Source organism: Trematomus bernacchii, unplaced genomic scaffold (assembly GCF_902827165.1).
Source record: "Trematomus bernacchii unplaced genomic scaffold, fTreBer1.1, whole genome shotgun sequence".
Taxonomy (NCBI): Eukaryota; Metazoa; Chordata; class Actinopteri; order Perciformes; family Nototheniidae; genus Trematomus; species Trematomus bernacchii.
Genome location: NW_022987899.1, coordinates 4285751 through 4308420, shown reverse-complemented (window position 1 = coordinate 4308420; position 22670 = coordinate 4285751). Strand labels below are relative to the sequence as shown.

Genomic DNA, 22670 nt, shown 5'->3' with positions numbered 1-22670 from the left:
TACTTATTATTGCAGGAATTTGGTCGAAAACCAAAGTATAGGACAAAATACAAATTTGTTTCAATATTGGGTCAACATTTTTTACGGTAATCTAGTTGCCAGGGTGCTTCAGTCAATACTACAAATATCAGCCGCATTGCCAGAGATAATGGAATAGTCTGGATATCAAGAAAGTCTGTTGCACATTTCTTAGAAATACACTTATTTTTCAAAACATTTCATTAAAAAAAGCCAGAAATACTGTCAAAGTCATTTGGGTTTATCCGAACACGATTGCATTTCATAACCATCCACATTTTTGGAGATATTTCCATCTTGGCAAACTGATTTGCCAATTCAATATTTTCTTATTCATTCCATTAGCACCGCAAACGAGGTATGATATAGTATTATATGTATCGTTGTATATCCATCGGGCTGATGAGAATTTTATTATTGCATGAAGTTTTTCAAGCACCAAAGTATACAGTATACAACAAGTATACAAATGTCAACTGCATGGCTAGAGCTAAAGAAAAAGTCAGTAAGCAAAGTCGAAGAATAAAATATTTCATAAAAAAAGCCAAAGATACTGACAATTAGGGTTTATCCTCTGGTGAACATGAATGAATTCCTAACCGTCCAAAAGATATTTTCTTCTAGACAATATTGCCAAGCTGCTAGTGTGACTAAAGTTATCAAAGCATGTCATCCTTCTAAAAGATATTCTGTATTTCTGCTGTTTTTATCCTCCTGTGTCCAAACCCATTTCTTTGTAGAGGGTGGAGGTCTGCTTGTAAAGCCCCCTGGGAAATGGAGCCTTACGAGGGGCATTGTTTGCACTCTGAGTCACTCTGTATTTCCATGTGTGTGAAGCACCGGGCAAAGTTCCCTCTGAGTTTCGGGTAATATTTAACAGGAAAGTTTTGGGAAAGCATGAGGAAGGAGCAGCATCGTTGACATGTATCCACGGGTTGTGACACCAGACTGAGGTGAGTCACACCATCACAGTGGGACTTATGGTTATTATTTCACTAAACTTGGGTAATTTATTCAGGATATGATGCTTTCTGCTGTGTGTCGAAAGAAACTGCATGCTGCAAGATATTTATATACAAGATGTCAGGGATTTGACGTAATGATACTCTGACATGAGAAGTTTCACCTGTATTCAAAATTACAATTTGTAGTAAGATTTCCTTAGTTTACTGTCCTATCAAGGCAATTTTCATTTTGACAAAAAGGGTGGGAATTTATGTAAGCTATTATTTTCCAATTTCACTCCTGTGTACAAATATCAAGCATTTGACTGTGACAGTCACCTTTCATTTGAAAAACAAGATATCACATTTTGTTTATAGAGTGGTGCAGAAACAAGTCCTAAAACCCGGAAATAATTATGCTTTTTTACATGTTCCTGATTGGTCTTAATGGTTGTTGTTTTTTGAATGTATTTTTGGTTTTGAGTCTGAAATAAGGTCTGAAGCTGAAGAGATTTTATTGTCATTTCAATTCACTTATAGCTTACAGTAGCATTAGCTTTTTATTTCTGGCAGTTGTGGTGCCAATATTATTATCTTGTGATTAGTTTAGCTCAGAATGAATTCAAATCTTACAATATATGTTTTTTTCCACACTGTCCTCAGCTTTCTTTAGGAGACACTTCACCAAGAACACATTTTATTTCCAGGATATGAATATATATTTAACACTTTATATACGTTTTTTAAAAGGCTACAGCTATGCTAACAGCTCTGTAAACTTAAATGCAATTTGGAGAGACTTCACTTGAGTATTTAATTTTCGGTATTCAGTTTAAAATGTACTTTTTACTACATGTATTTTATTGTTTTGCTTTGAAGATTATGAATGAAACTAAACATAATCCACTTATAATTAAACGTGTATTATTATAGGTTAGGATAAACTTTATTGCAATATCTCACGTTATTTGTAAAGGCTCTTTCTTTAGCTTATGCCTCATTTAATTGATGAACACTGTATAATGTTCATTATATATATGAAAAATATAATAATAATAATAATATTTAGAAATTGGCCACCCTGCTGGAGAATGTCTACTTTTGGCCCTTTAAGTATATTGTTATGCTAATACTTCATTTATTTGATTTGAGAACAATTCTGACTGCAGGACTTTTACTTGCAACAGATGGTTTTACACTGCTTTTCTTAATTCAATTACTTTGTATACCTCCGGCTGAGAATAACTAAATTATTTTTGTTTCAGGTCCATGCAGCATTGAACAATGGATTGACTCGACAGACTGATTAAACATGGACTTCTTTTGTCTGTTACTGCTCCTCCTCTCATGCAGCATTCAAGGTGAGAGTTCAGCTCAGAACAAACAGCAGCTTGTTTGAGTGTCGGTGTGTCACAGCGGACAGTAATGTGCATGTTCGGCTACATCTAGTACATGCTGTGCTTTGTGGCAGCACGTTTTAAAATAAACCCACCCTCTGATTAGAGCCATGTGTGCCTATCTGCACTATATAATTAATTTTCTTCCAAATGGCGGCCTATCTAGTTAACAGTAAGATGTAGCCAGTGGTAAGGGGACTCATGGTCCCAATAGGAGCATGCATTATGCTCATTAGACTGCAATTCTCTGATTGCAAAGAAAATAAATCTCCGTATAGGATGTCCTAGATATTTCTCAGGCCTAATTTCCCAAACGGATGCATAATTTATGATTTGCATGCTGAATGTGAAAGGTAACACAGTTATACATCACCTCACTGTGGTGTAAACATCCACCCGAGTGCAGTGATGCAGGTGTGTGCATGTGTGTGTCGTTGAGGAGTAGGCCCTCACAGTAGTGCATAGTGCTTTTTCTCATGGAGACTTTTTCTATTTTAGCTCTAATCATGTTGTCCTTGTGGCTTTATCAAACTGCAGGGTAGCATAACCTGCAGAATAATGCCTCGCATGCTGCCCACAGTTACAGATTCATTTACACACTCCTATTTTTGTTGGAATTTCTTCCCTAAATCCTGTTCGCCCTCATTCATGCACCCGGGCAAATCACCCGTCTCCATCTGGACAGCCTCAGTAAGAAAGAGATTTAGGTATTGGGCTGTCAATGTCTTTCTTTGTCTCTTTATCCTCCAAGGCTTTATTTCTTCTTTCTTTCTTTCTTTCTTTCTTTCTTCTCTTTCCTCTTTCTCTTTTCATTTTACTCAATGTCTCGAATACACTTGGTCCTCTAACATGGAAAGGTTTAAATGTTAAAACCATTTATGACGAAAAATAACACCTCATATTCACTATGTTCCAACCCCTTAAAACATTAACTCACAATCTAATAAAACAAAGCAAGTATAGCCGCCATTTTGTTCTGGTTGAATACTTCCTTGCTCATTCTCAATGATATGTATAGGTTTCCTTAGACAAACATCACAGGACATTTCAACTCGGATTTCAAGAATGTACTGTACATGCTCTTTGCATACACTGTTAAAAATGTCTCGTAGTGTAAAAAACTGGCAATTCTGTAAAAAATACAATACAAATATAAATGACAGAACAATATGTACAATTTAATTTGTACTTAAAAGTTATTTATAATGTAATGTTTCACATTGAGAGTAATAATCAAATGTCATAATATTGCAACTCTAAAATGCATCTATTACAATTTTAATATCATTTATTTTGAGATAATATTTGAAGAAGTCAGCTTACTTTGCTAAATGTGCACACCGATGCTAATGTCACTTGAGAGAACTGCAGCATGTGACTGTTGTTAAACTGCTTACATTCAGAATATAGGTCACTTGGGTTTCCCTTACTACTGCTGGTTTTCAATAGAGAGGATTTGTATATATCGCCAGCTTCTTAATCATGATTGGCCTCATATTATTTTGTTATGTGTATGGTCTTTTCAAAGGGAGAATATTGTGGAATACAATAACAACTAACCTACAATCTGTTTTTGCTGGCTGCCTCGGTCAGGAAAACATGGGATTCAGCAAGACATTTAGATTTGGCTCCCCTTTGTCTCATGCAGGCTAATTTGGCTGAACAGCACCCCATCTGAGTATCTCTGTATCTCCGACCACAGCTTGCAAACTACTTTTAAAAAGGGGCGCCATATTTTTTCTGCAATCAAATCAGAGCAGATTGGTTTTAGACAGAGGGTGAAAAGAAAAAATAAAGATCTTTTTGAACATTAAAGCATGGAGACATGTCACAGTAGACGCACAACAGTACATACTAATATGAACCTGAAAACAAGATTTTTTTTAAATATATTTGTCTCCACTACTCAAACTCTCACCAAGAAAGCAAATCAGCGCATCAGCTGATGACTTGATTTGTTTTGTTCCACATTGAAAATAAATGTGTTTAACATCTGTTTTTGATTTGGACACTTTATCAGTTGGAGCTGCGATGAAGCTGTCTCCAGAAGCGCTGACCGTCCTGCGGGGGGGGGACGCGCGGTTCACCTGCACTCCCTCCAAGACCAAGTGGACCGTCATGGTGTGGTTGCTGGACGGCACGGCGGTGCTCACCATCTCCAAGGAGTTTGGCGTCCTGCCGTCCGTCCACCCTAACGTGACGGCAGAGAAAGGCAGCGTCTCATCAGGAGACAGCTGGGTGTTTGTGCTGAAGAACACTGAGAGGCGCAACCAGGGACAACTGACCTGTGACCTCCAGGGCAGCGACAGGAGAACCGCCAGCCTGTTTGTACAAGGTATGTGTGTGTGTCAGAGTGTGTGCATGTGTTTGTAACATTGTTTTGTAGCAGTAATACAGAAAGTTAGTGTTTACTTCGGCTGCAGAGAATGTCAAAGGCCTATCTGCAAATGGGAAGTCTCAATTGCAAACTGAGAGATCAGAAACACACTGATTTAACCTTGACGAGACAAAAAGAAGCGTAAAAAAAGAAGGGACTAAGCAAAAATAATGTAGCTGCTTTCATTTTGCATACCCCCACATTGCTGTCTCTGAAACACAAAGAGACAGAGAGCATTTCCCCCCAGTGTTCAAAACGCTTATCTTAATTAAAGTGCCTATATTTTAATTTTCTTTGAAGAGGGGATTCAAGAGTGAGGGTTTTCTGTAAAAGCAAGTGAACAAGTGCCATCTATCGAGGGTGAAAAATCATCTACTGGGTTGTGTGGATGAGTACAGATGCTCAGACATGTTTGTTGATTCCTCTCTGTGACATTGTTTATGACCGCGGGGAGATATAAATACCAGGTGGAAAGCTGGGGACTCCTCGACAGTCAGACTGGTCTGCAGAGCAGGATTTACACACTGCAGCTGAAGCCAGTCACCCTTCTTCTCCTCTCTGTTGCTGGAGAGTCCAGGCTTGATAAGAATCAGTCATTCTCTGCAGTGCTGTTCGTGTTAATATCTCAAGCTTGAGAGCTCTGCAGCATTTTGACACACTTGGGACTCCCTGGTAACCAATACCATTTATTTGTAATACAAATAAATATAGGTGCACCAGATTGATTTATATATATTTTGTAAGAAAAAAAATGTATGCATTTCCCCCCCAAAATTGAATTAAATATCAATATTCTTTTGTTTTGTATAAAGATGATGCGCTTATATAGCTATATGAGTGAAGATAATACAGTACATGCTTTGAACTTCTAGATAAAGCTACTGTATGCAATTTTCTAAGCAGACCGGAGGGCATGCAGCATATGATAGATCGCTCATAACATTCAAAAGATAATCGACATAGACTCTAGATAAAGACTTGACTTTTACTTTATAAAAACGACTTGTAAGCATCTTTGGGTTTAAAGGGGCCCTATAATGTTCATATCTGTGTTTTGTGTCTCTACTGTGACATGTTTGTAAGCTTCAATGTTCTTTTTTTTTTACAAAAGCTACAGCACCTAATTTCACTCTCTGTCTGAAACCAGAGCCCAGTCTGCTCTGATTGGTTAGCTGGCCGGCTCTGTTGTGATCGGTCAACCCCTTAGAGATGTCCCGCCCCTTAGCCTACCACGTACAATATGTTTTGAGTGATAGCCAATAGAAGCACAAGTGTTACATATTGATGTCACTATGTTACGGAAGTAAACAAAGGAGTCAATGGAATATATAAAACAACCCAAAAAACTGAATAGGGCTTCTTTCTGTGTTCTTATTTGCTGATGAGAGGGGAAGTCCAACTTTTTTAAGGAGAGCAGAGAAAGATGTTTGCATGTTTGACCTCATAAAAGGAATGATCAAAGATAGGGACCCATCCCCACTCACTCTGATACGTTTTGTACAGCCTTTTTGTTCAAAGATTGCCATGTTTGGACTCTTTTGACCTTCAGCTTATTTCCACCTGTACAAACCTAACTCAGCAAAAATCAAATCTGCGTGGAAACATCCTCTCTGCAAAAAAGCAAAGGGAAACAAAAACCAATGACCCATCACCTCCAATATATTACGCAGAGAGCCTCCATCGCTGCCAACGCCACAAATCCCCACTGACATATGCAGCCATTAACAGTACTGCATGGTGAATCAGGCCCTCGAGTCTGGACGCACAGGATCACTATGGCCTGACACAGCCTTTGAATTAATTGTGCATCCTGGCACGCCCAGTTAACAGTCAGCAACTCTGCCTGTGATTTGTGTACTGCAGCTTCAGATATACTGCTGGAGCGGAGCCACAAATCCACCGCCGCCTGGCTGCCTCTGCATGCTATCGTCAACACTCCCTGCTTTAATTGTCCAGTATGAGGATGATGTAAATATGACAACACACTCCTGCCTGCTTATTCCTCTCACTCTCTTGCACATTCAATTGACTAAATCAATACGGTTGTACGCACTGTTGAGCAGGTTCTGCAGTGAAGGCTGCAGAAAAGGAGAAGTGTTCAATAAAACTCAAAGAGCGAACATGCCTGTGATGTTTGGTCCGTAGAGGCATAGCGCCCTCCTCATTGGAGTGAATTCACTCCCACACACACAGGCCATGGGTTATCATGCAAACAAGAGTTCTGCAAACAGACATATAAAAGTCTCAATGCAGCAAGTTCCCCTGCAGAAAGTATCAGAGTTATCTGAGGACTCCCTGCCTCTTAAGGACTGCAACAGCAGCTGAAAGTCTTTTCCCTACAGTGATCAACCAACCTTACGAAACCTTATTTCAGGGATCACTTAAATTGGAGCTTAGGGAGAGAGTGCTGATGGCGTTCCTTTCTCTCTATTCAGACGTATCAATCTGCCATGATCGCCCAGAGCTGCTCATCAGTCAATGCAAATGAGGCCCGCCAACCTTTACCCAACAGCTCTGAGTTCACTCTTCCTAGAATTGGACGGTACGATGTTTATGACACCAAAATCAGGCATCAAATAAAAGCTCCTGGAGAAAAGGGACAGCCAATAATGCGTACAAAACATCTGAGGATTTGAACCTAAATCAACACAGACATGTCATCCGCTTAGACAAAGCACCGGAGCTTCTGTAATTATCTTTCTGTCTGTAGCAATTGTCTGTTGCATCTACCGACTTTCGTTCTGCCACACAATAGACTTCACATATGAGATACTATATCTCCCGAGGCCTTAAGTGGCTTATTTGGCTGGCAGGGAAGGAGATGAAGGGGAGAAGAGAGAAGCATTCGTCAGGCAATTGAGACTTGGAGACATGCGATCAATCACCCGGGACGAATGAAATCCGTCTCTTGTAATCGAGCAGGCCATCTGGAGAGGTGTTGCTCATCTTTGGGTACAGAAATATGCATGCAAATAACAGAAAAACATAGATTCCTAACAGCTGTAGGTATACATAAACCTTTAAGGTACATACATATTCATACATGCAAGCACATGCACATGCAAGAACAAATTTACAAGTGTGTAAATGTACTTCTCTTCTGATTGCAGAAAAGGGCAGCGTGAAAGTGATCGGGGACTCTACGCTGGTTTTCAAGGGTCAGTCAGTTCTGTTTGGATGCCACGCTGCGGGATGGTACCCTCTACCCACTCTGCAATGGCATGTGAATAACAAAACAGTGAGTACACGCATCCTCCTCAGTACTGTCTGTCTGAGAACTAACCACAGTATTTCATATTAGAGAACAGCATCAATGTTGCTAATGCAAAGACACACAATTTATTGTGATATTGTAGAAGTGGTGAGCTAAATCAACATGCTAATCCCATTAAATAAAGCGCTAGCAAAGCAGCGGGTGGACGTGTTGAGCTTAAATGCCCAACAGATTGATTAAGAAATAACTAATCAACATACAGTAGGTGTGATGGACCCACACTCTAAAGTAGAAGTTAGTGGGTTTTACTAATATTAGACGTGATGAGAGCGAGCCATTACATAAAGCCCGAACATTTCTGTGGCAGCGTTAGTTAGCTAGCAGTCTTTCTCCTGTAATTGTACATAAGCCAGGCTAACAGGAAACCCCTGAACAAAACTTAAATGTCTTAAAGGGGACCTATCATGCAAAATGCACTTTTGTACGTCTTTTATACATGAATATGTGTCCCCGGTGTTCCAGGGAACTCACCAAGTGTCAGAAAACACAACCCTCTCCATTTTCCTCCATACCCAAATCTCTAAAAAAGGGGCTGCAACGGATCTGATAAAAACTGATCCAGATTTGAACACTGTCCTGACGTCAGGACGGTGGCGCTACGGCTATTGGGCCAACTCCACCAATCAGGAGGAGACCACCACGGCCATTGCCGTTCGAAAGCGCTGGAGACGCTGTAGTACATATGCCAGGCCAGTAGATGGTGCTGTTCTCACAGAATCAACCCTTGCACAAACAGAGCTATAAATTGTCAAATTGAGCAAAATGAGGCATGGCTGAAATGCATGATCTGTTTGGTATTTTGAAAAAAAAAAAGTATAAATATGCCTTATATAGGTATGGTCCTACACTATATTATTCAAATACAGCATGATAGGTCCACTTTAAACTTCTGTCAACTTGAACTTAAATGTTATGTATAATATGTTAAATGAAAAAACGTTGTGGTGAAGTAGGTCTAAAAAAGTAATACAAATGTAATAATATAGTATGTCGAAAACATTATTAAAATGTTGTAGTATAGTAAGTCAATAAAAGTCATAATATAGTTGAATGTTATGTTGAAATGTTGTTTCATAGTCAATACAAAGTCAGAGAAAATGCCATACTCTTGTCGGTCCAAAAAAAAGAAAGACACAAGAACTTCCATCTTTGACAAAACACATACGTTTATTAACACAAGTAAAGGGTGAAACATTCAAGGAAAAGGAACATGAGATAAAAGCTTCTATTCAACCACAGATAATGGTTCATAGTGCATTTGGATTACAGTATTACAAGAGACAGTTTTTTTTTGCCAATTTCTAAATTAAATAACATCACAGACCTCTTTGTGAACATTTGTACTCAAACCACTTTCATTTTAAGTGCCCCTGTAAATAAGTACATGCTGTAATTGTGTGCCTGTGCAGAGCCAGATAAGGTGCATTATAATTTTCAGGCTTTCCGTTTCTCTTCCACACCCTTTAGGAAACTGTCCTCTGCTTTTACAGGGGTCAAAACAACATCAAGTTATTACCATTTATTACATCTGAAAAAGACACCCTGCTGTCAAATGTTCTCAAGTGTAATTGTTTGGTTCTAATGGTATTAAGCCTCATTACACTGGTGGGAACTACAGCCGGTGAATGCACCGTTCAATTGTCTGGATACAAATCTGAAAACAGATGAAACAGATGTGACATCTCCGGGGAGCTCCGCCTTTTTAAAACTCAGCAATTTAACTAAAACATGGTCGCAGCCAAAGATGGAAGACAGATTATTTACTTCAGTAAAAGTAGCAGTAGTTTTTTTTCAAAATCCTGCGCATCAATCAATCAATTAATGTTTATTTATATAGCCCAATATCACAAATGTTACATTTGTCTCAGTGGACTTCACAGTTTGTACAGAATATCAGTATGACAATACGACACCCTCTGTCCTTAGACCCTCACATCGTGCAAGGAAAAACTTCCAGAGAAAAACCCACAGTTTAAAGGGGAACATGGGAGAAACCTCAGGGAGAGCAACAGAGGAGGGATCCCTCTCCCAGGACGGACAGACGTGCAATAGATGCCGTGTGTAAATCGAAGAGATAATACATGTGTTGTCAAGTTGATGAAGATGTATTTCATTTGCATGTGTGTTTTTATATTTGAAGCTGCAGTACGTTTCACCTAATGGAATTGTTTTGGGCCGTTTGTACCTGTCGACAACCATAGAAAGCACTATGTATACAACGTACTTAAAAAAAACACAAAAAAAAACATTTGTTTTATATTTTCCCTTTTGGTCTTATACAGTTTTTTTCACAGAATAACAGATAAATCCTGTCTAGTTAGATGTCCACCATCCAAATGAATAAACAGAATACAAATAAACCAATTATCTCTCTCTCTAAGGTGAGCCGGGGTGATTACAACATCAGCAGTGAAGAGTCGGGGGAGAGCCTCTTCACTGTGAGCAGTAACCTCAGTGTTACAGCAGCAAAGAGCTCTTATGTGGATTGTCTGGCCTCTGTGTCTGCACTCCAAACCCCACTGAGGAGCAGCTTCCGCCTGACAGTGGGTGAGAGGACGCATTCATGTGTTTTTCATTAAATAATAACACAACATATTTTCTCCGTCCTTGCTTCAGGGTTTGAAGGGTTTGTTATAATTGAAATCCGTTACAGGTACCATTTAAAACAAATCAAACCAACTCTGAGTATCACAATATAAAAATAATGTAACCTGATTATATATCAATAAGATGTTTTGTTTTACTTAAAGAGGCCCTATTATGCTTTTGGGGCTTTTCCCTTTCCTGTAGTGTGTGTTCTATAGGTTTGTATGCATGTAAATGGTCTGCAAAGGCTAAAATCCCTGTGTTTCTCTCCCCCCCCCACACCCCCACCGTGACATCACTATGTAACACTCACACGCTCCAACACATTGTACGTGACAGACTAAGGGGCGGGACATCTCTAAGCGGTCGACTAATCACAACACCATCGAATGCAATGCAAATAAATAAAAGAAAATATAAATATCAATGCATTTGATATTGAGGTAATCCAAAAGTAACAAAAAGTAATCAAGTCACATTACTTTTATATTGTGATACTCAGACCAGGGATTACATTTTTTACACGTAACTAGTATTAGTACAGTACATTTTTAAAGTAACCCTCCCAACCCTTTAAATAACATAAATATACAGTGAAGAGTCTCTCTTTGCTCCGTCCTAGTTTGGTTCTCTGTCTCTTCATTTTCACTTTGTTCTTTCCCCCTGTGAAGCATTATTATTGAAGAATAGACTGGAACAGAAAGAAGCCCCCAGATCAAAAACTGCATGAGTTTGCATCAAAGAGCCTCAAATACAAATGCATTATCATCTTATTAATGTTCCATTTGTAATTCTTGTTTTACATTTTTCTTATTTAAATCTACTCTGCAAAAACCCTCATGCACACCACTTCAAATGGAAAGCAAATTGAACAAGGCTTTCTTTACACTGTGTCTGCATCTCTGTGATTGGATTGCAGAGTAACAACACTGCTTCAGCGTTTCTTTAACCCACATGTGACTTCCTCTCTTAGTGGCAGAGGTGGTGCAGCTTGAGGACGGCTGCACGGTGCCTCTGGCAGCGATGGCCTCCCTCTCTGCGATTCTGCTGCTCCTCCTGCTCTGCATCTGCACTGTCCTCTGCTATAGACACAGGAGACAAGCAAGTATGCACTTCTCTTTTACTTCAATTGGTAAAAAAAAAGACAAGACATCACCTCCCCCCACACTTTTTCCAGTTGATTAAAGTATAATGAAGAAAATGGGGCGGTAACACGCTGAGACTCCGCACTACCCCTCGATGGCCTTCACCAAGGGCACGCAGTATATTTTGTGACAGAGGAAGAACATTAGTTGTCAGCACAGAGTATTTGTTCTTCATTTGAAACAGCAGCAGCACAAAGGTTAGAGAAGTGTGTGTACTGCGTGACTTCAGGGTGTGAAATCAAAGGAAAACTAGGACAATTCCAACAGAAGGGCAAAAACTTTTAACCTTAAAACCCACAGGAAACTCAACTCTTTCGAAAGAAATGTGCAAATATATTTCAAAGTTCAAGGTTCAAGGCTTGTATTAGTCATACGTACATAGCAGTGTAGTTATGACGATGAAAATCTTAGGTCACAGTCTCCTCCAACAGTGCAACACAATAAAAACAGAAAAACAGAACAAATAGTTCAAGTAAATACAAAAAGAAACATAGTAAAATTGTGAAATTGTGAAAAAGTGCAATAAGAGTCTATATACAAGTGATTGGAAAATGATATATTAGATAAATAATTTGTAAATTGCAGCCAGATTAATGTTATGGAGTTTGGGAGTTTGGGGCTTGGCGAGTAACAGATTACATGTAGCAGAATTACGTTATCCGGATACATGAAAAGGTAACTGTATTCCCTTATAGTTAAATAAAAGAAGACATGCATTCAACCATGAAGAAACAAACTCGAGTACAAGAATCCTGCAGGTTCACATCCTATCTATAAACCCAACAGGATGAAGTGCTGCTGCATTAGCTTCACTTTGGAAGTGCTACTTACGGAACAGATATACTTTTCTTTTTTATTTGGCCAAAGTGCATTGGAAACAGGAGAATCGTTTGTCTGCAACGGAAGATGTGTAGACTTTCTGCTGTCCTGAAATCAATGTGGAGCTCGTTCCACCATTTTGGGGCCAGGATAGCAAACGGGCCTGTTTTAATTAAGGGGTATGAGTCCCTCTTCGCAGCGAGGGAGTGGCACGCTGATTGGCTGATGAAGATTGAAGTGCACGTGCGGTTTAACCATGTCCTGGATGTAGGAAGGACCAGATCCATCGACAGCATGATAGGCCAGTACCAGTGTCTTGAAGTGGATTTGGGCAGTCAGAGAAGGGAGCAGAGGAGCGGTGCATTGTGGGAAAACGTATGGAGGTTGAAGACCAGTCGGGCTGCTGGTTTCTCGATGAGTTTCTGATGTTGCAGAGAGTGTATCTGCCGAAGTGAGTTGTTGCAGCGATGTTAAAAGTGAAGGACAGTTGGTCAGCTAGCGTCACGCCCAGATTCCTTGAAGTCTGAGTCAGGGAAACAACTGAGGTGCCGATGTTAATAGAAATGTCATGGATAGGAGAGTCCTTACTTTGAAGGAAAAGCAGTTCAGTCTTTTTGCTGAAAATATGTTTTATTAGCAGGCTTCCAATTTTCCAATACATTTTAAAATAAAGAGCGGTATATTAGATAACATATGCACACATTGCGACACTTCTCAAAACACAGAGAGAAATGTGTCTCGAGTGAAACCAGGGATAATATTATCTTATTTTAAAAAGCATTTGCAAGTAAATGTTTTGTATTCTGTTTTGTAGTCCACTATTTGGAATAGGCAGGTAAAAACGTTCAATTAGACCGTTATTGTGAGTAAAGGGGATGGTCATAGGTTTATATCTAAAGTCTGTTCCGATAACGGGCATTGAGATGTGCAGATGAGGTGACCGTTGTTTGGTGGGACGTGGCGACCTTGATCAAGCAATCAACCTGTTTACTAAAAGGATTACAGATGCTGGTACACTCGCTGATACTGTACCTCGGGGAACTTGAGGTCCTGACTCACAGTGGGATCCTGCCAGATGAGTCCGTATGTTAACCGTAAAACATTTAGCTTTTGGCCACGGCTTATTTTCTTTAATTTAAAAAGTCTACTGTGTAGGATTCTGTGGTGAGGTCACAGATTGCATCCAATTGAATGTCCATCAATTATGAAACTGTGGCCTTGAGGTAACATATGACATAGGCCCTCCCTACAGAGTTCTGACCTACGTAGAAACATGCCGGTTCAATATGGCAGAATTGTTATAAGAGGACACTCTCTCTATTTAGATATGTAGATAGATAGATAGATAGATAGATAGATAGATAGATAGATAGATAGATAGATAGATAGATAGATAGATAGATAGACAGACAGACAGACAGACAGACAGACAGACAGACAGACAGACAGACAGACAGACAGACAGACAGACAGACAGACAGACAGACAGACAGGACGACAGACAGACAGACAGACAGACAGGACAGACAGACAGACAGACAGACAGACAGACAGGCAGACAGACAGACAGACAGACAGACAGACAGACAGACAGACAGACAGACAGACAGACAGACAGACAGACAGACAGACAGACAGACAGACAGACAGACAGACAGACAGACAGACAGACAGCAGACAGACAGACAGACAGACAGACAGACAGACAGACAGACAGACAGACAGACAGACAGACAGACAGACAGACAGACAGACAGACAGACAGACAGACAGACAGACAGACAGACAGACAGACAGACAGACAGACAGACAGACAGACAGACAGACAGACAGACAGACAGACAGACAGACAGACAGACAGACAGACAGACAGACAGACAGGACAGACAGACAGACAGACAGACAGACAGACAGACAGACAGACAGACAGACAGACAGACAGACAGACAGACAGACAGACAGACAGACAGACAGACAGACAGACAGACAGACAGACAGACAGACAGACAGAACAGACAGACAGACAGACAGACAGACAGACAGACAGACAGACAGACAGACAGACAGACAGACAGACAGACAGACAGACAGACAGACAGACAGACAGACAGACAGACAGACAGACAGACAGACAGACAGACAGACAGGACAGACAGACAGACAGACAGACAGACAGACAGACAGACAGGACAGACAGACAGACAGACAGACAGACCGACAGACAGACAGGACAGACAGACAGACAGACAGACAGACAGACAGACAGACAGACAGACAGACAGACAGACAGACAGACAGACAGACAGACAGACAGACAGACAGACAGACAGACAGACAGACAGGACAGACAGACAGGACAGACAGACAGACAGACAGACAGACAGACAGACAGACAGACAGACAGACAGACAGACAGACAGACAGACAGACAGACAGACAGGACAGACAGACAGACAGACAGACAGACAGACAGACAGACAGACAGACAGACAGACAGACAGACAGACAGACAGACAGACAGACAGACAGACAGACAGACAGATAGACAGACAGATAGATAGATAGATAGTCGTAGCGCTAAAGTTGTGTGACGTTGTAAAACAGTCTGGCCAGGGAAGAAGAATCTCCAAAGGGGATCGTTGTTCTGTAGCACGAGGAGGCGGAGGAGGCCTGTTTGTGCACGATAACAAAAAAGTGGCCCTAAGTCTCACATTTGGAAGTCAATGTAATCCCCATGACTGATGCAGGACCATTGCGAATCATGGCACTGGTTTAGAGCTAAGGGATTATCATAAAGCAGGTGTGACCTTTCTCCCGCGGCGGCTGGTTCTGCACCTGAGACGTCTGATTCTTCGTCTAAATTAACTTCACGAGGATGTTTCACATGTTAGAGGATGTGACATGCCTCCTAGCCACTAAGCTATTCTTTGAGGAATCCACCTCAATGGGGAGAAATGTATGCTTTGTAATTATTGGGGAAAAGAGGGATCTTATAAAGTCACCCTCAAAGTCTTTGGCCAGCATGACAGCAGGGATTTAAAATATAATGACTAAGGCAATTCCTCTCGCTGCAAAGGAGCAGTTTATACGTCTCCTGAGGCGTGTGCACCATCTGCACCATTGTTATATTGTTGTGTGTTTTCACCGCGGCCAGGAGGATCTTTGGCAAAGCTGTGCGACAAAACTCATTAATACTCAACTCCAGCTTTCTCTGTTGAATTGAAAACTGACTGGAGGCGATGATATTAGTGAAGGATCCAAAACTAATAAACAGAGGGACATTTACAGCTTTCATATTGGTGCAGACGCAGTGAGCAAGCACAATGGTTTTGTGGTCAATGTACTGAGAATAATAAAGTTAAAGCTGCTCACGGCTCGTAATAGTTCTTTAAAGTTAATGCCTCATGTTTTTTACCTTTCAGAGCAGAGCCCACAGGAGGCGGCAATAAGGTAAGATTTAAGAGCTCTGCTTCTTCTGCTTTACGAGGCTGTTTTTAAAACAAAGAAAACATTGGATTTTCTCCACATTTCAAACTAACAAAAATAACTTTAAGATCAATTGTGACCTGAGGAGAAAGCAGCTGCCTATAATCTGTGAAAGAGTCAGAGAATCACATCTGTAATGAGCTCCATTTTTATTCTTCAAATAAGGGAATATGCAGGTTGAAGTAATCGATTACATGTAATAGGATTATGTAATTAGGATTTTAAGAAAGGAATCTTTACTCCCTTACAGTTACATAAAAAAAGAACTAATCGGATTACATTTTTAAAGAATGGTGATTACTGGCAGGTTCCACATTTTAAAATATAGATTAATATATTATAGGTAGACGTACTGCCTGAATATTTTTAAACTATACATATCATTTAAAAGGAGACATTTTTTATACTAAATATTTTGGTTTCTTCTTATAAGATCACATTGTTCTGTTGTCTTACACAGAGTATTTTGTATTTAGTGTCTCTACTGTGACATGTCTCCATGCTTTAATGTTCAAAAAGCTCTTTATTGTTCTCATACTGCCTGCACCTCTTTTCACCCTCTGTCTGAAACCAGAGCCCAGTCTGCTCTGATTGGTTAGCTGGCTGGCTCTGTTGTGATTGGTCAACCGCTTAAAGATGTCCCGCCCCTTAGACTATCACATGTGATCCATAGTGATGTCACTATGTTCCGGAAGTAAACAAAGAAATCCAATGGAGGTTATATTTCTTCTGTATTTTGTAACTTAGAAGAGGTTTCTGATTTGTTTTACATGCAACTAGTAATTGTAATGGATTACATTTCAATAGTATAGTAATGAATGGGCTCTTATTGTTCCTCATTATAAAAGAAAATTGAAGACATGAGTTTGCAATAATCATTACATTTTTTAACAGCTTAATTAAGATTCCGATTTTCCTCGGCTCATTTAAGAAGCAGATATATTATGCCATATTTGTCTAGGCAGCTGAGACACATTTTATAGCTTCCCCTCTAATAACATTCACTGAAAAATGATGATGTACATTTTTTTTATCCATCAAATCACTTTATGACGAAAACAACGCAGAGGCGCCTGATATACTGAAGCTTTGTGAGAAAATAAAATGGTCTGCCTCTGCGTATCTCAGCTAAATGTTTAAATCCTTTCAATTGGACCGCTCATCTGGCCATTTGCAGGTTTGGCCAATCAGTGAGCGGGAGAAGCTTGGTTGCTGAGGCGACAGGGGGGAAGGTCAACCTGGGATACTCGAGTGAGGGCCCCACAGGTGAGAGAGGGAATCATTGCAACCGTCAATTTCAATTTATCACAATGGTTGTAGTCGAATAGTAAAAAATGATCAGCTCGTATGTCTTTTCCTAACCACTATACCTTAGCCTCAGGGTCAGGGGGTTGAGAAAAGAAGTGAACAAGAATATATCAGGGTTGCGGACAAATTGTAGTTATTTCTCAGTAAATGTCCTATGGTGGCCGACAGGGGCAAACACTTACACATAAGGGGAAACTCGCTGCACATTTAAAAATGCAAAAATATAAAAAGACAAATGTGCCAAAACAGATGCAAATAAAGAAACATCTCCACCAACTTGACAACACATGCGCAGCATTTAGGAAACATTCACCAACTTGTATGATGATGAAAAATGCGTAGCGTTTACTTAAAGTGCTGCATAAACAAAATGCTGCACTTACAAAGAACTGCAAGAAGCTCAAAACACAACGGAAACTATGGGACACTAAAAAGTGATGCACACAGCTGGGACTGGAGCGCTTGTTTACTTTCGGGATTATAAAGTTGACCTATATGTCAAAGAGTTGACCGCATCCCAGGACTAACAGTAACAAAATGCTTTAAGGAACTACTTGCAAATGGTCAGTTGAGCAGCCACAAACCCCATTATATGTAGGATTAAAAATCTATCAAATCATATTTAGATATGTTTTAACTCAGACAGAAACAAAAGATGGATTTAGACCCAGGATGCTGAGTTTACTTGACTTCTGAGCCATTACAATGCTTATTTCCTACTATTTAGCTGCTTAACATCCGAATTGTGAGATCAAATCTGGATAAATTGCTGTTTCTCCCCCTGCAGACCCAGCTTACAGCGAGCTAAACCTGGAAACTCGTAGGCAGCAGCAGGACTTTGTCAGCGTTCTCAAGGTAAAAGTAGGTGGGAGGGCAGAGAGAGTGAGAAAGAAATAAAAAGTCACAGAAAGACATCCTAAAGGTCCACTGCAGCAGAAAAATGTTAATTCTGCAGTTGGATTTTCTGCCACCTCCTCCTGTGTTGAGAAGGAAATGCTTTACTGTTGCACCACCGCTGGCCTCCCGTCCTGCTCCCTGACAGGAATGTAGAATATAATGCTTTTTGGCACTTCATTGCACTATTTTTAGCATTCGGGACTCTGTCTCCATCCTAAATTGAGGCCTCACTGAGACGCACTAACAGTTATTAATGTTTTGTCTGTCAATGCTCCTCTTGCCCTGTCATTATTCTAGCTTGTCAAAGATGATGAGCTTAGGGCGGCAGTGGTTCAGTCTGTAGGGGATTGGACTTTGGACCGAAGGGTCACCGGTTCACGTCCCGATCAGACCAAACAATACGGAGTGTGGACTGGTACTGGAGAGGAGCCAGTTCACCTCCTGGGCCACTGCCGAAGTGCCCTTGAGCAAGGCACCTAACCCCCAACAGCTCACTGGCGCCGGCTAGACTGGCTGCCTCCGCTCTGACCTCTCAGCTGCATGTGCATGTGTGCATATAACTGTGTGTGTATTTGTATATATATGTGCATGATGTAAAAAGTGTGTACTGTGTGTATAAACCTGTACCTGTATAAAAAAGCATGTGTGTATACGACAGAGTGGAAACTGAATTTGGGACATGTCTCCATGCTTTAATGTTCAAAAAGCTCTTAATATTTTCATACTGCCTGAGCTGCAGCACCTCTTTTCACCCTCTGTCTGAAACCAGAGCCCAGTCTGCTCTGATTGGTTAGCTGGCCGGCTCTGTTGTGATTGGTCAACCAAGATGTCCCGACCCTTAGCCTATCACCTACAATGTGTTGGTGCGCTAGCCAATAGATGCATGAGTGTTATATGATGTCACTACCTTAAGTTAACAAAGGAGTCCAATGGAGGCGTTTCAGGCAGTTCATTTGCCCCTTGCGTTTTCCTTTGACTGCCTACAGCTGCAAATCCTGAAATCAACAAATACATTGTATTGATTCCGGATACCAAACTGTGTTGCTATCTTTCGTAATTTACTGGTATCAAATACTAATAAATGGAGGTACTGGTTTAGGTTGCCTGTTTTCCAATTACATCTGCTGTTGCTGTTGAGGTCACAAGTTGAGCTCTGATTCACTGTCTGTGCAGTAATGACTCTGAGTTTGGTAATAGGACGATTACCTTATCTGCAGGTAATAAATGTGTCACTTACTTCCTTCTGCGGGGGGGATTGTACACAGCACTATTAGGAAACACAAAATCTTCCACAGTGTCACTGCAGCTCTTTTGTAGGAGAAAGGTTTAAGTACAGGAATCTATATGATTGTCGACGATATGCAACGCTGCAGAAAATGGCCTGTTTTACTGTCACTAAAGGTGAATGTAATGGTGTGTTCAGGTCCCCGATGCGGTGTCCTCCAGCAGCCGCTCTCTGCACGACGACAGCCAGGCACAGGTGTGTCTCTCAGAGGAAACCGCCAAGAACGTCAGGAGAATAACCACAGTTTAATATGTTTACTATTATATTACATGATATAAAAATAATGTATACTTTTGTTCTTAAGTGGACCACTAACAAGTATTTGTTCGGTGTAATGTTTTATGTTTTTTTTATAAAGCTAAAGGCTAATGTTATGTGCCTTTAAATGTGTACAGCACAATTATTTTTGAAGTTACATTTGAACAAACTACTAACGATAAGCTGATGCACAGTTCAACTGACAAAAGAAAAGGTTGCTTGGTCTCCTAACCTAAATATTATAAATATATATATTTGTGTTTGTCTGCTTTAAAATGTAATGGATTGTCCCTCACTATGCAAATGCACCTCTGTTATTATATATCCCTGTGTTAATGTATATAGTGTATTGTATAAAATGTTAAAACATGCATATCAACCATAAAAAAAGGGGATAATGACAACAGAGAGGTTTTTTTTTCATACTGCAGATCCTTTGTAACTGGTAAAATATAACAATTATCTACTGAATAAAGAATTTCAAAACATTTATTATTATTTGTTTACCTTTAGCATGTAATGTATCTTTAAACATTTTAAACAGTTTTTTGGAATAAACACAAAACACTTTTAAATGTCCTTAAGGCTATATTAGGTTGCATTTCAAGAAAAAAATGCAAGCTTATTTGAACTTTGGTCTTGGTTTTGCAGCTTTATGGTTAATATTTAAAGCAATTCAGTTAATTGCTGGAATCTGATATTGCTGTAAGATGATCAAACATTTTCTAGATGAACGTAAATATTTAATTTGAAGGTCATATTATCTGTAGAGTTCCATTATCAAACTGTGGCTGCGCACAGGGCAACTTTTGTGTTTACTTGATTCATTTCGGATACAAAACCGTGCAAAGGTGACCGGTGAAAGCAGATAGATATTGATGATAAAGTTGATGCTATCCCCCAAAGATGGCTGCACTGCTGTTCCCATTCCTTTTTTGTCACTTGTGTTTCTCTCGATACTACTGACCGGCAGTGGCGGCTGGTGGAAAATATTTTAGGTGGGGCTGTGGAAATGGTGATCAAACAATACTAGAGGGGTCCGGGGGGATGCTCCCCCGGTAATCTTTTTGGAGAAAAGACCCCTTAAATCATGACTTCTGGTGATGTTAGAGGGGGGGAGAAGGACAATTTGAGGCTTAAAAATATGAGAAGACTGATCAATACCTCCATAACTTCAGTGTGGTTAGCTATGAATCTTCCAAAACTTCCAAACACCTTGTCCTGGACATAGTTTCTACAGCATAAACTGTGCAACAGTACAGTAGGCCCACACAAACTGCAGAACACCGGGGCTTTGGGAACACTGATTTAATTCCCATTTAACCTGTTAAGGGGCTTTTTTCCCCCGTTTTTTTTCTCACGAAACTGTGTCTCAGGGCTTCTTAAAATGTAATAAACTATTCATGTGTCCTACTCAGAGGAAACGCATCTAACTGATGATATGAACCATGTTTACCGAAACAAAACACAAGTCTCACAAGAAGCGTCTAAATGAGCCCTGAGCGAAAAAATGCTAACGCACTCTAGGTATAAATCAATCGATATACTTATCGGATATGCACAAACAAGCTTACAAGCTGAGATTCCACATATTCTAGAAATATAAGTATCATCACTGAGCGATCAGAACTCGCGACAGGGGAAGCAAATACAGACATCACACGATGTAGCTTTAGGTAGCAAAACATGGAGATATGCTCACCTTTTGCAGAATAACAATTCTGATCAAAAACGAGAAAAACGCAGCTGAAGGTTAATCCATAAATTAATCCAATGTGTCTGTCACTTTGAAAAATGATTGATGATCCATAATTCCATTTTTATGTCAAAAACGGAGTTTTCATTAGCTGCTAAATGGTAGCTTCCAGAGTGTATGACAGCTTCCTGTTTTGTCTCCTTGGATACGAGTCCAAACAACTCACAGACTGCACCGGGCGCTCACGTAGGAGCCCTGTGAGCATCATATTTGACGACGCTGATTGGCTGAAATTATGTTTTCGCGGCATAGTTTACACGTTACAGATAGCAACAGTCAGCTGCTAGTGGCTGCTGCTGCACTGGTTGAGGGCTCCTTTCTTAGCGCCCAGACGAGAGAAGGTACACGGGCAAGGCCAGGCAGGAAACATGTGACTTATCAGTAACTTTAGACATCGTAACACAATTTTAAACGAGATTTTATTGTAGATTATACATGTTACTGATACCAATTATATAATATTTACCTTGTTCATTAAAAAAAAAAATAAAAAAAAAAATATTTTTTAAAATATATTTTTTATTTTTATTTTTATTTTTATTTTTATTTTTTAATATGGGAAGAGGTGGGGCGGCGCCCCTAGCGCCCCTATGGACCGGCCGCCACTGCTGACCGGTAAGGTTTGATGTTCCTTTCTTCCACACAAAGTGTTTGCTGAAGTAGATTAATATTAAATAAATAACATGTTTCTGTTACATGTAAATGTGTCTCTGCACTGAAATCATGATCACTAAGAAAAGAGTCTTCCTCCTACAATACTTCATCATTATCAGAGTCGGCCATCATTTGGATCTAATCCTGTTTCCAGGGAAGCCATAATCCAAGATATGCCTCTTTTTCCATTTCATATGTGGAGCTCAATTAATTCCCCAGTAATGGAAATGAAATGGTTATAAATTACAGTATAAAAATGTAAAGCCTGGAGAGTGTAAATTATCACGGCGCTGCAATGAGAGCGATGTGATGGTGAGGCTCTCCGCAGTTACGCATGGAATAACAGATTTATCTCTGCGGGAAGTGGGTGACATAAGATTTGCATTTTATTATAGTAAAGGACGGAGGGGAGTAGGGTGGTGGAGATGAAGGTATATGAATCTGCCAGACACTATAGTTTCACTGT

At 40.1% G+C, this 22670-nt stretch overlaps 1 protein-coding gene across 1 annotated transcript; it reads left to right on the top strand.

Moving 5' to 3' along the window:
- The first annotated feature begins 885 nt into the window (after positions 1-885).
- On the top strand, positions 886-20284 carry igsf5b (immunoglobulin superfamily, member 5b). Its single transcript, XM_034114588.1, has 10 exons — positions 886-971; positions 2228-2323; positions 4380-4694; positions 7847-7974; positions 10392-10557; positions 11570-11701; positions 15983-16010; positions 17224-17312; positions 18142-18209; positions 19675-20284. Exons 2-10 carry the CDS (start codon positions 2275-2277, stop codon positions 19783-19785), a joined length of 1086 nt encoding a protein of 361 aa, XP_033970479.1. The 5' UTR covers positions 886-971; positions 2228-2274; the 3' UTR covers positions 19786-20284.
- Positions 20285-22670: the final 2386 nt, after the last annotated feature.

Coding starts and splice junctions, on each gene's coding strand:
- igsf5b (XM_034114588.1), top strand. CDS start 2,275: ATGGACTTCTTTTGTCTGTTACTGCTCCTCCTCTCATGCAGCATTCAA. Junction 2,324..4,379: donor CCTCTCATGCAGCATTCAAG/GTGAGAGTTCAG, acceptor ACACTTTATCAG/TTGGAGCTGCGATGAAGCTG. Junction 10,558..11,569: donor CAGCTTCCGCCTGACAGTGG/GTGAGAGGACGC, acceptor TTCCTCTCTTAG/TGGCAGAGGTGGTGCAGCTT.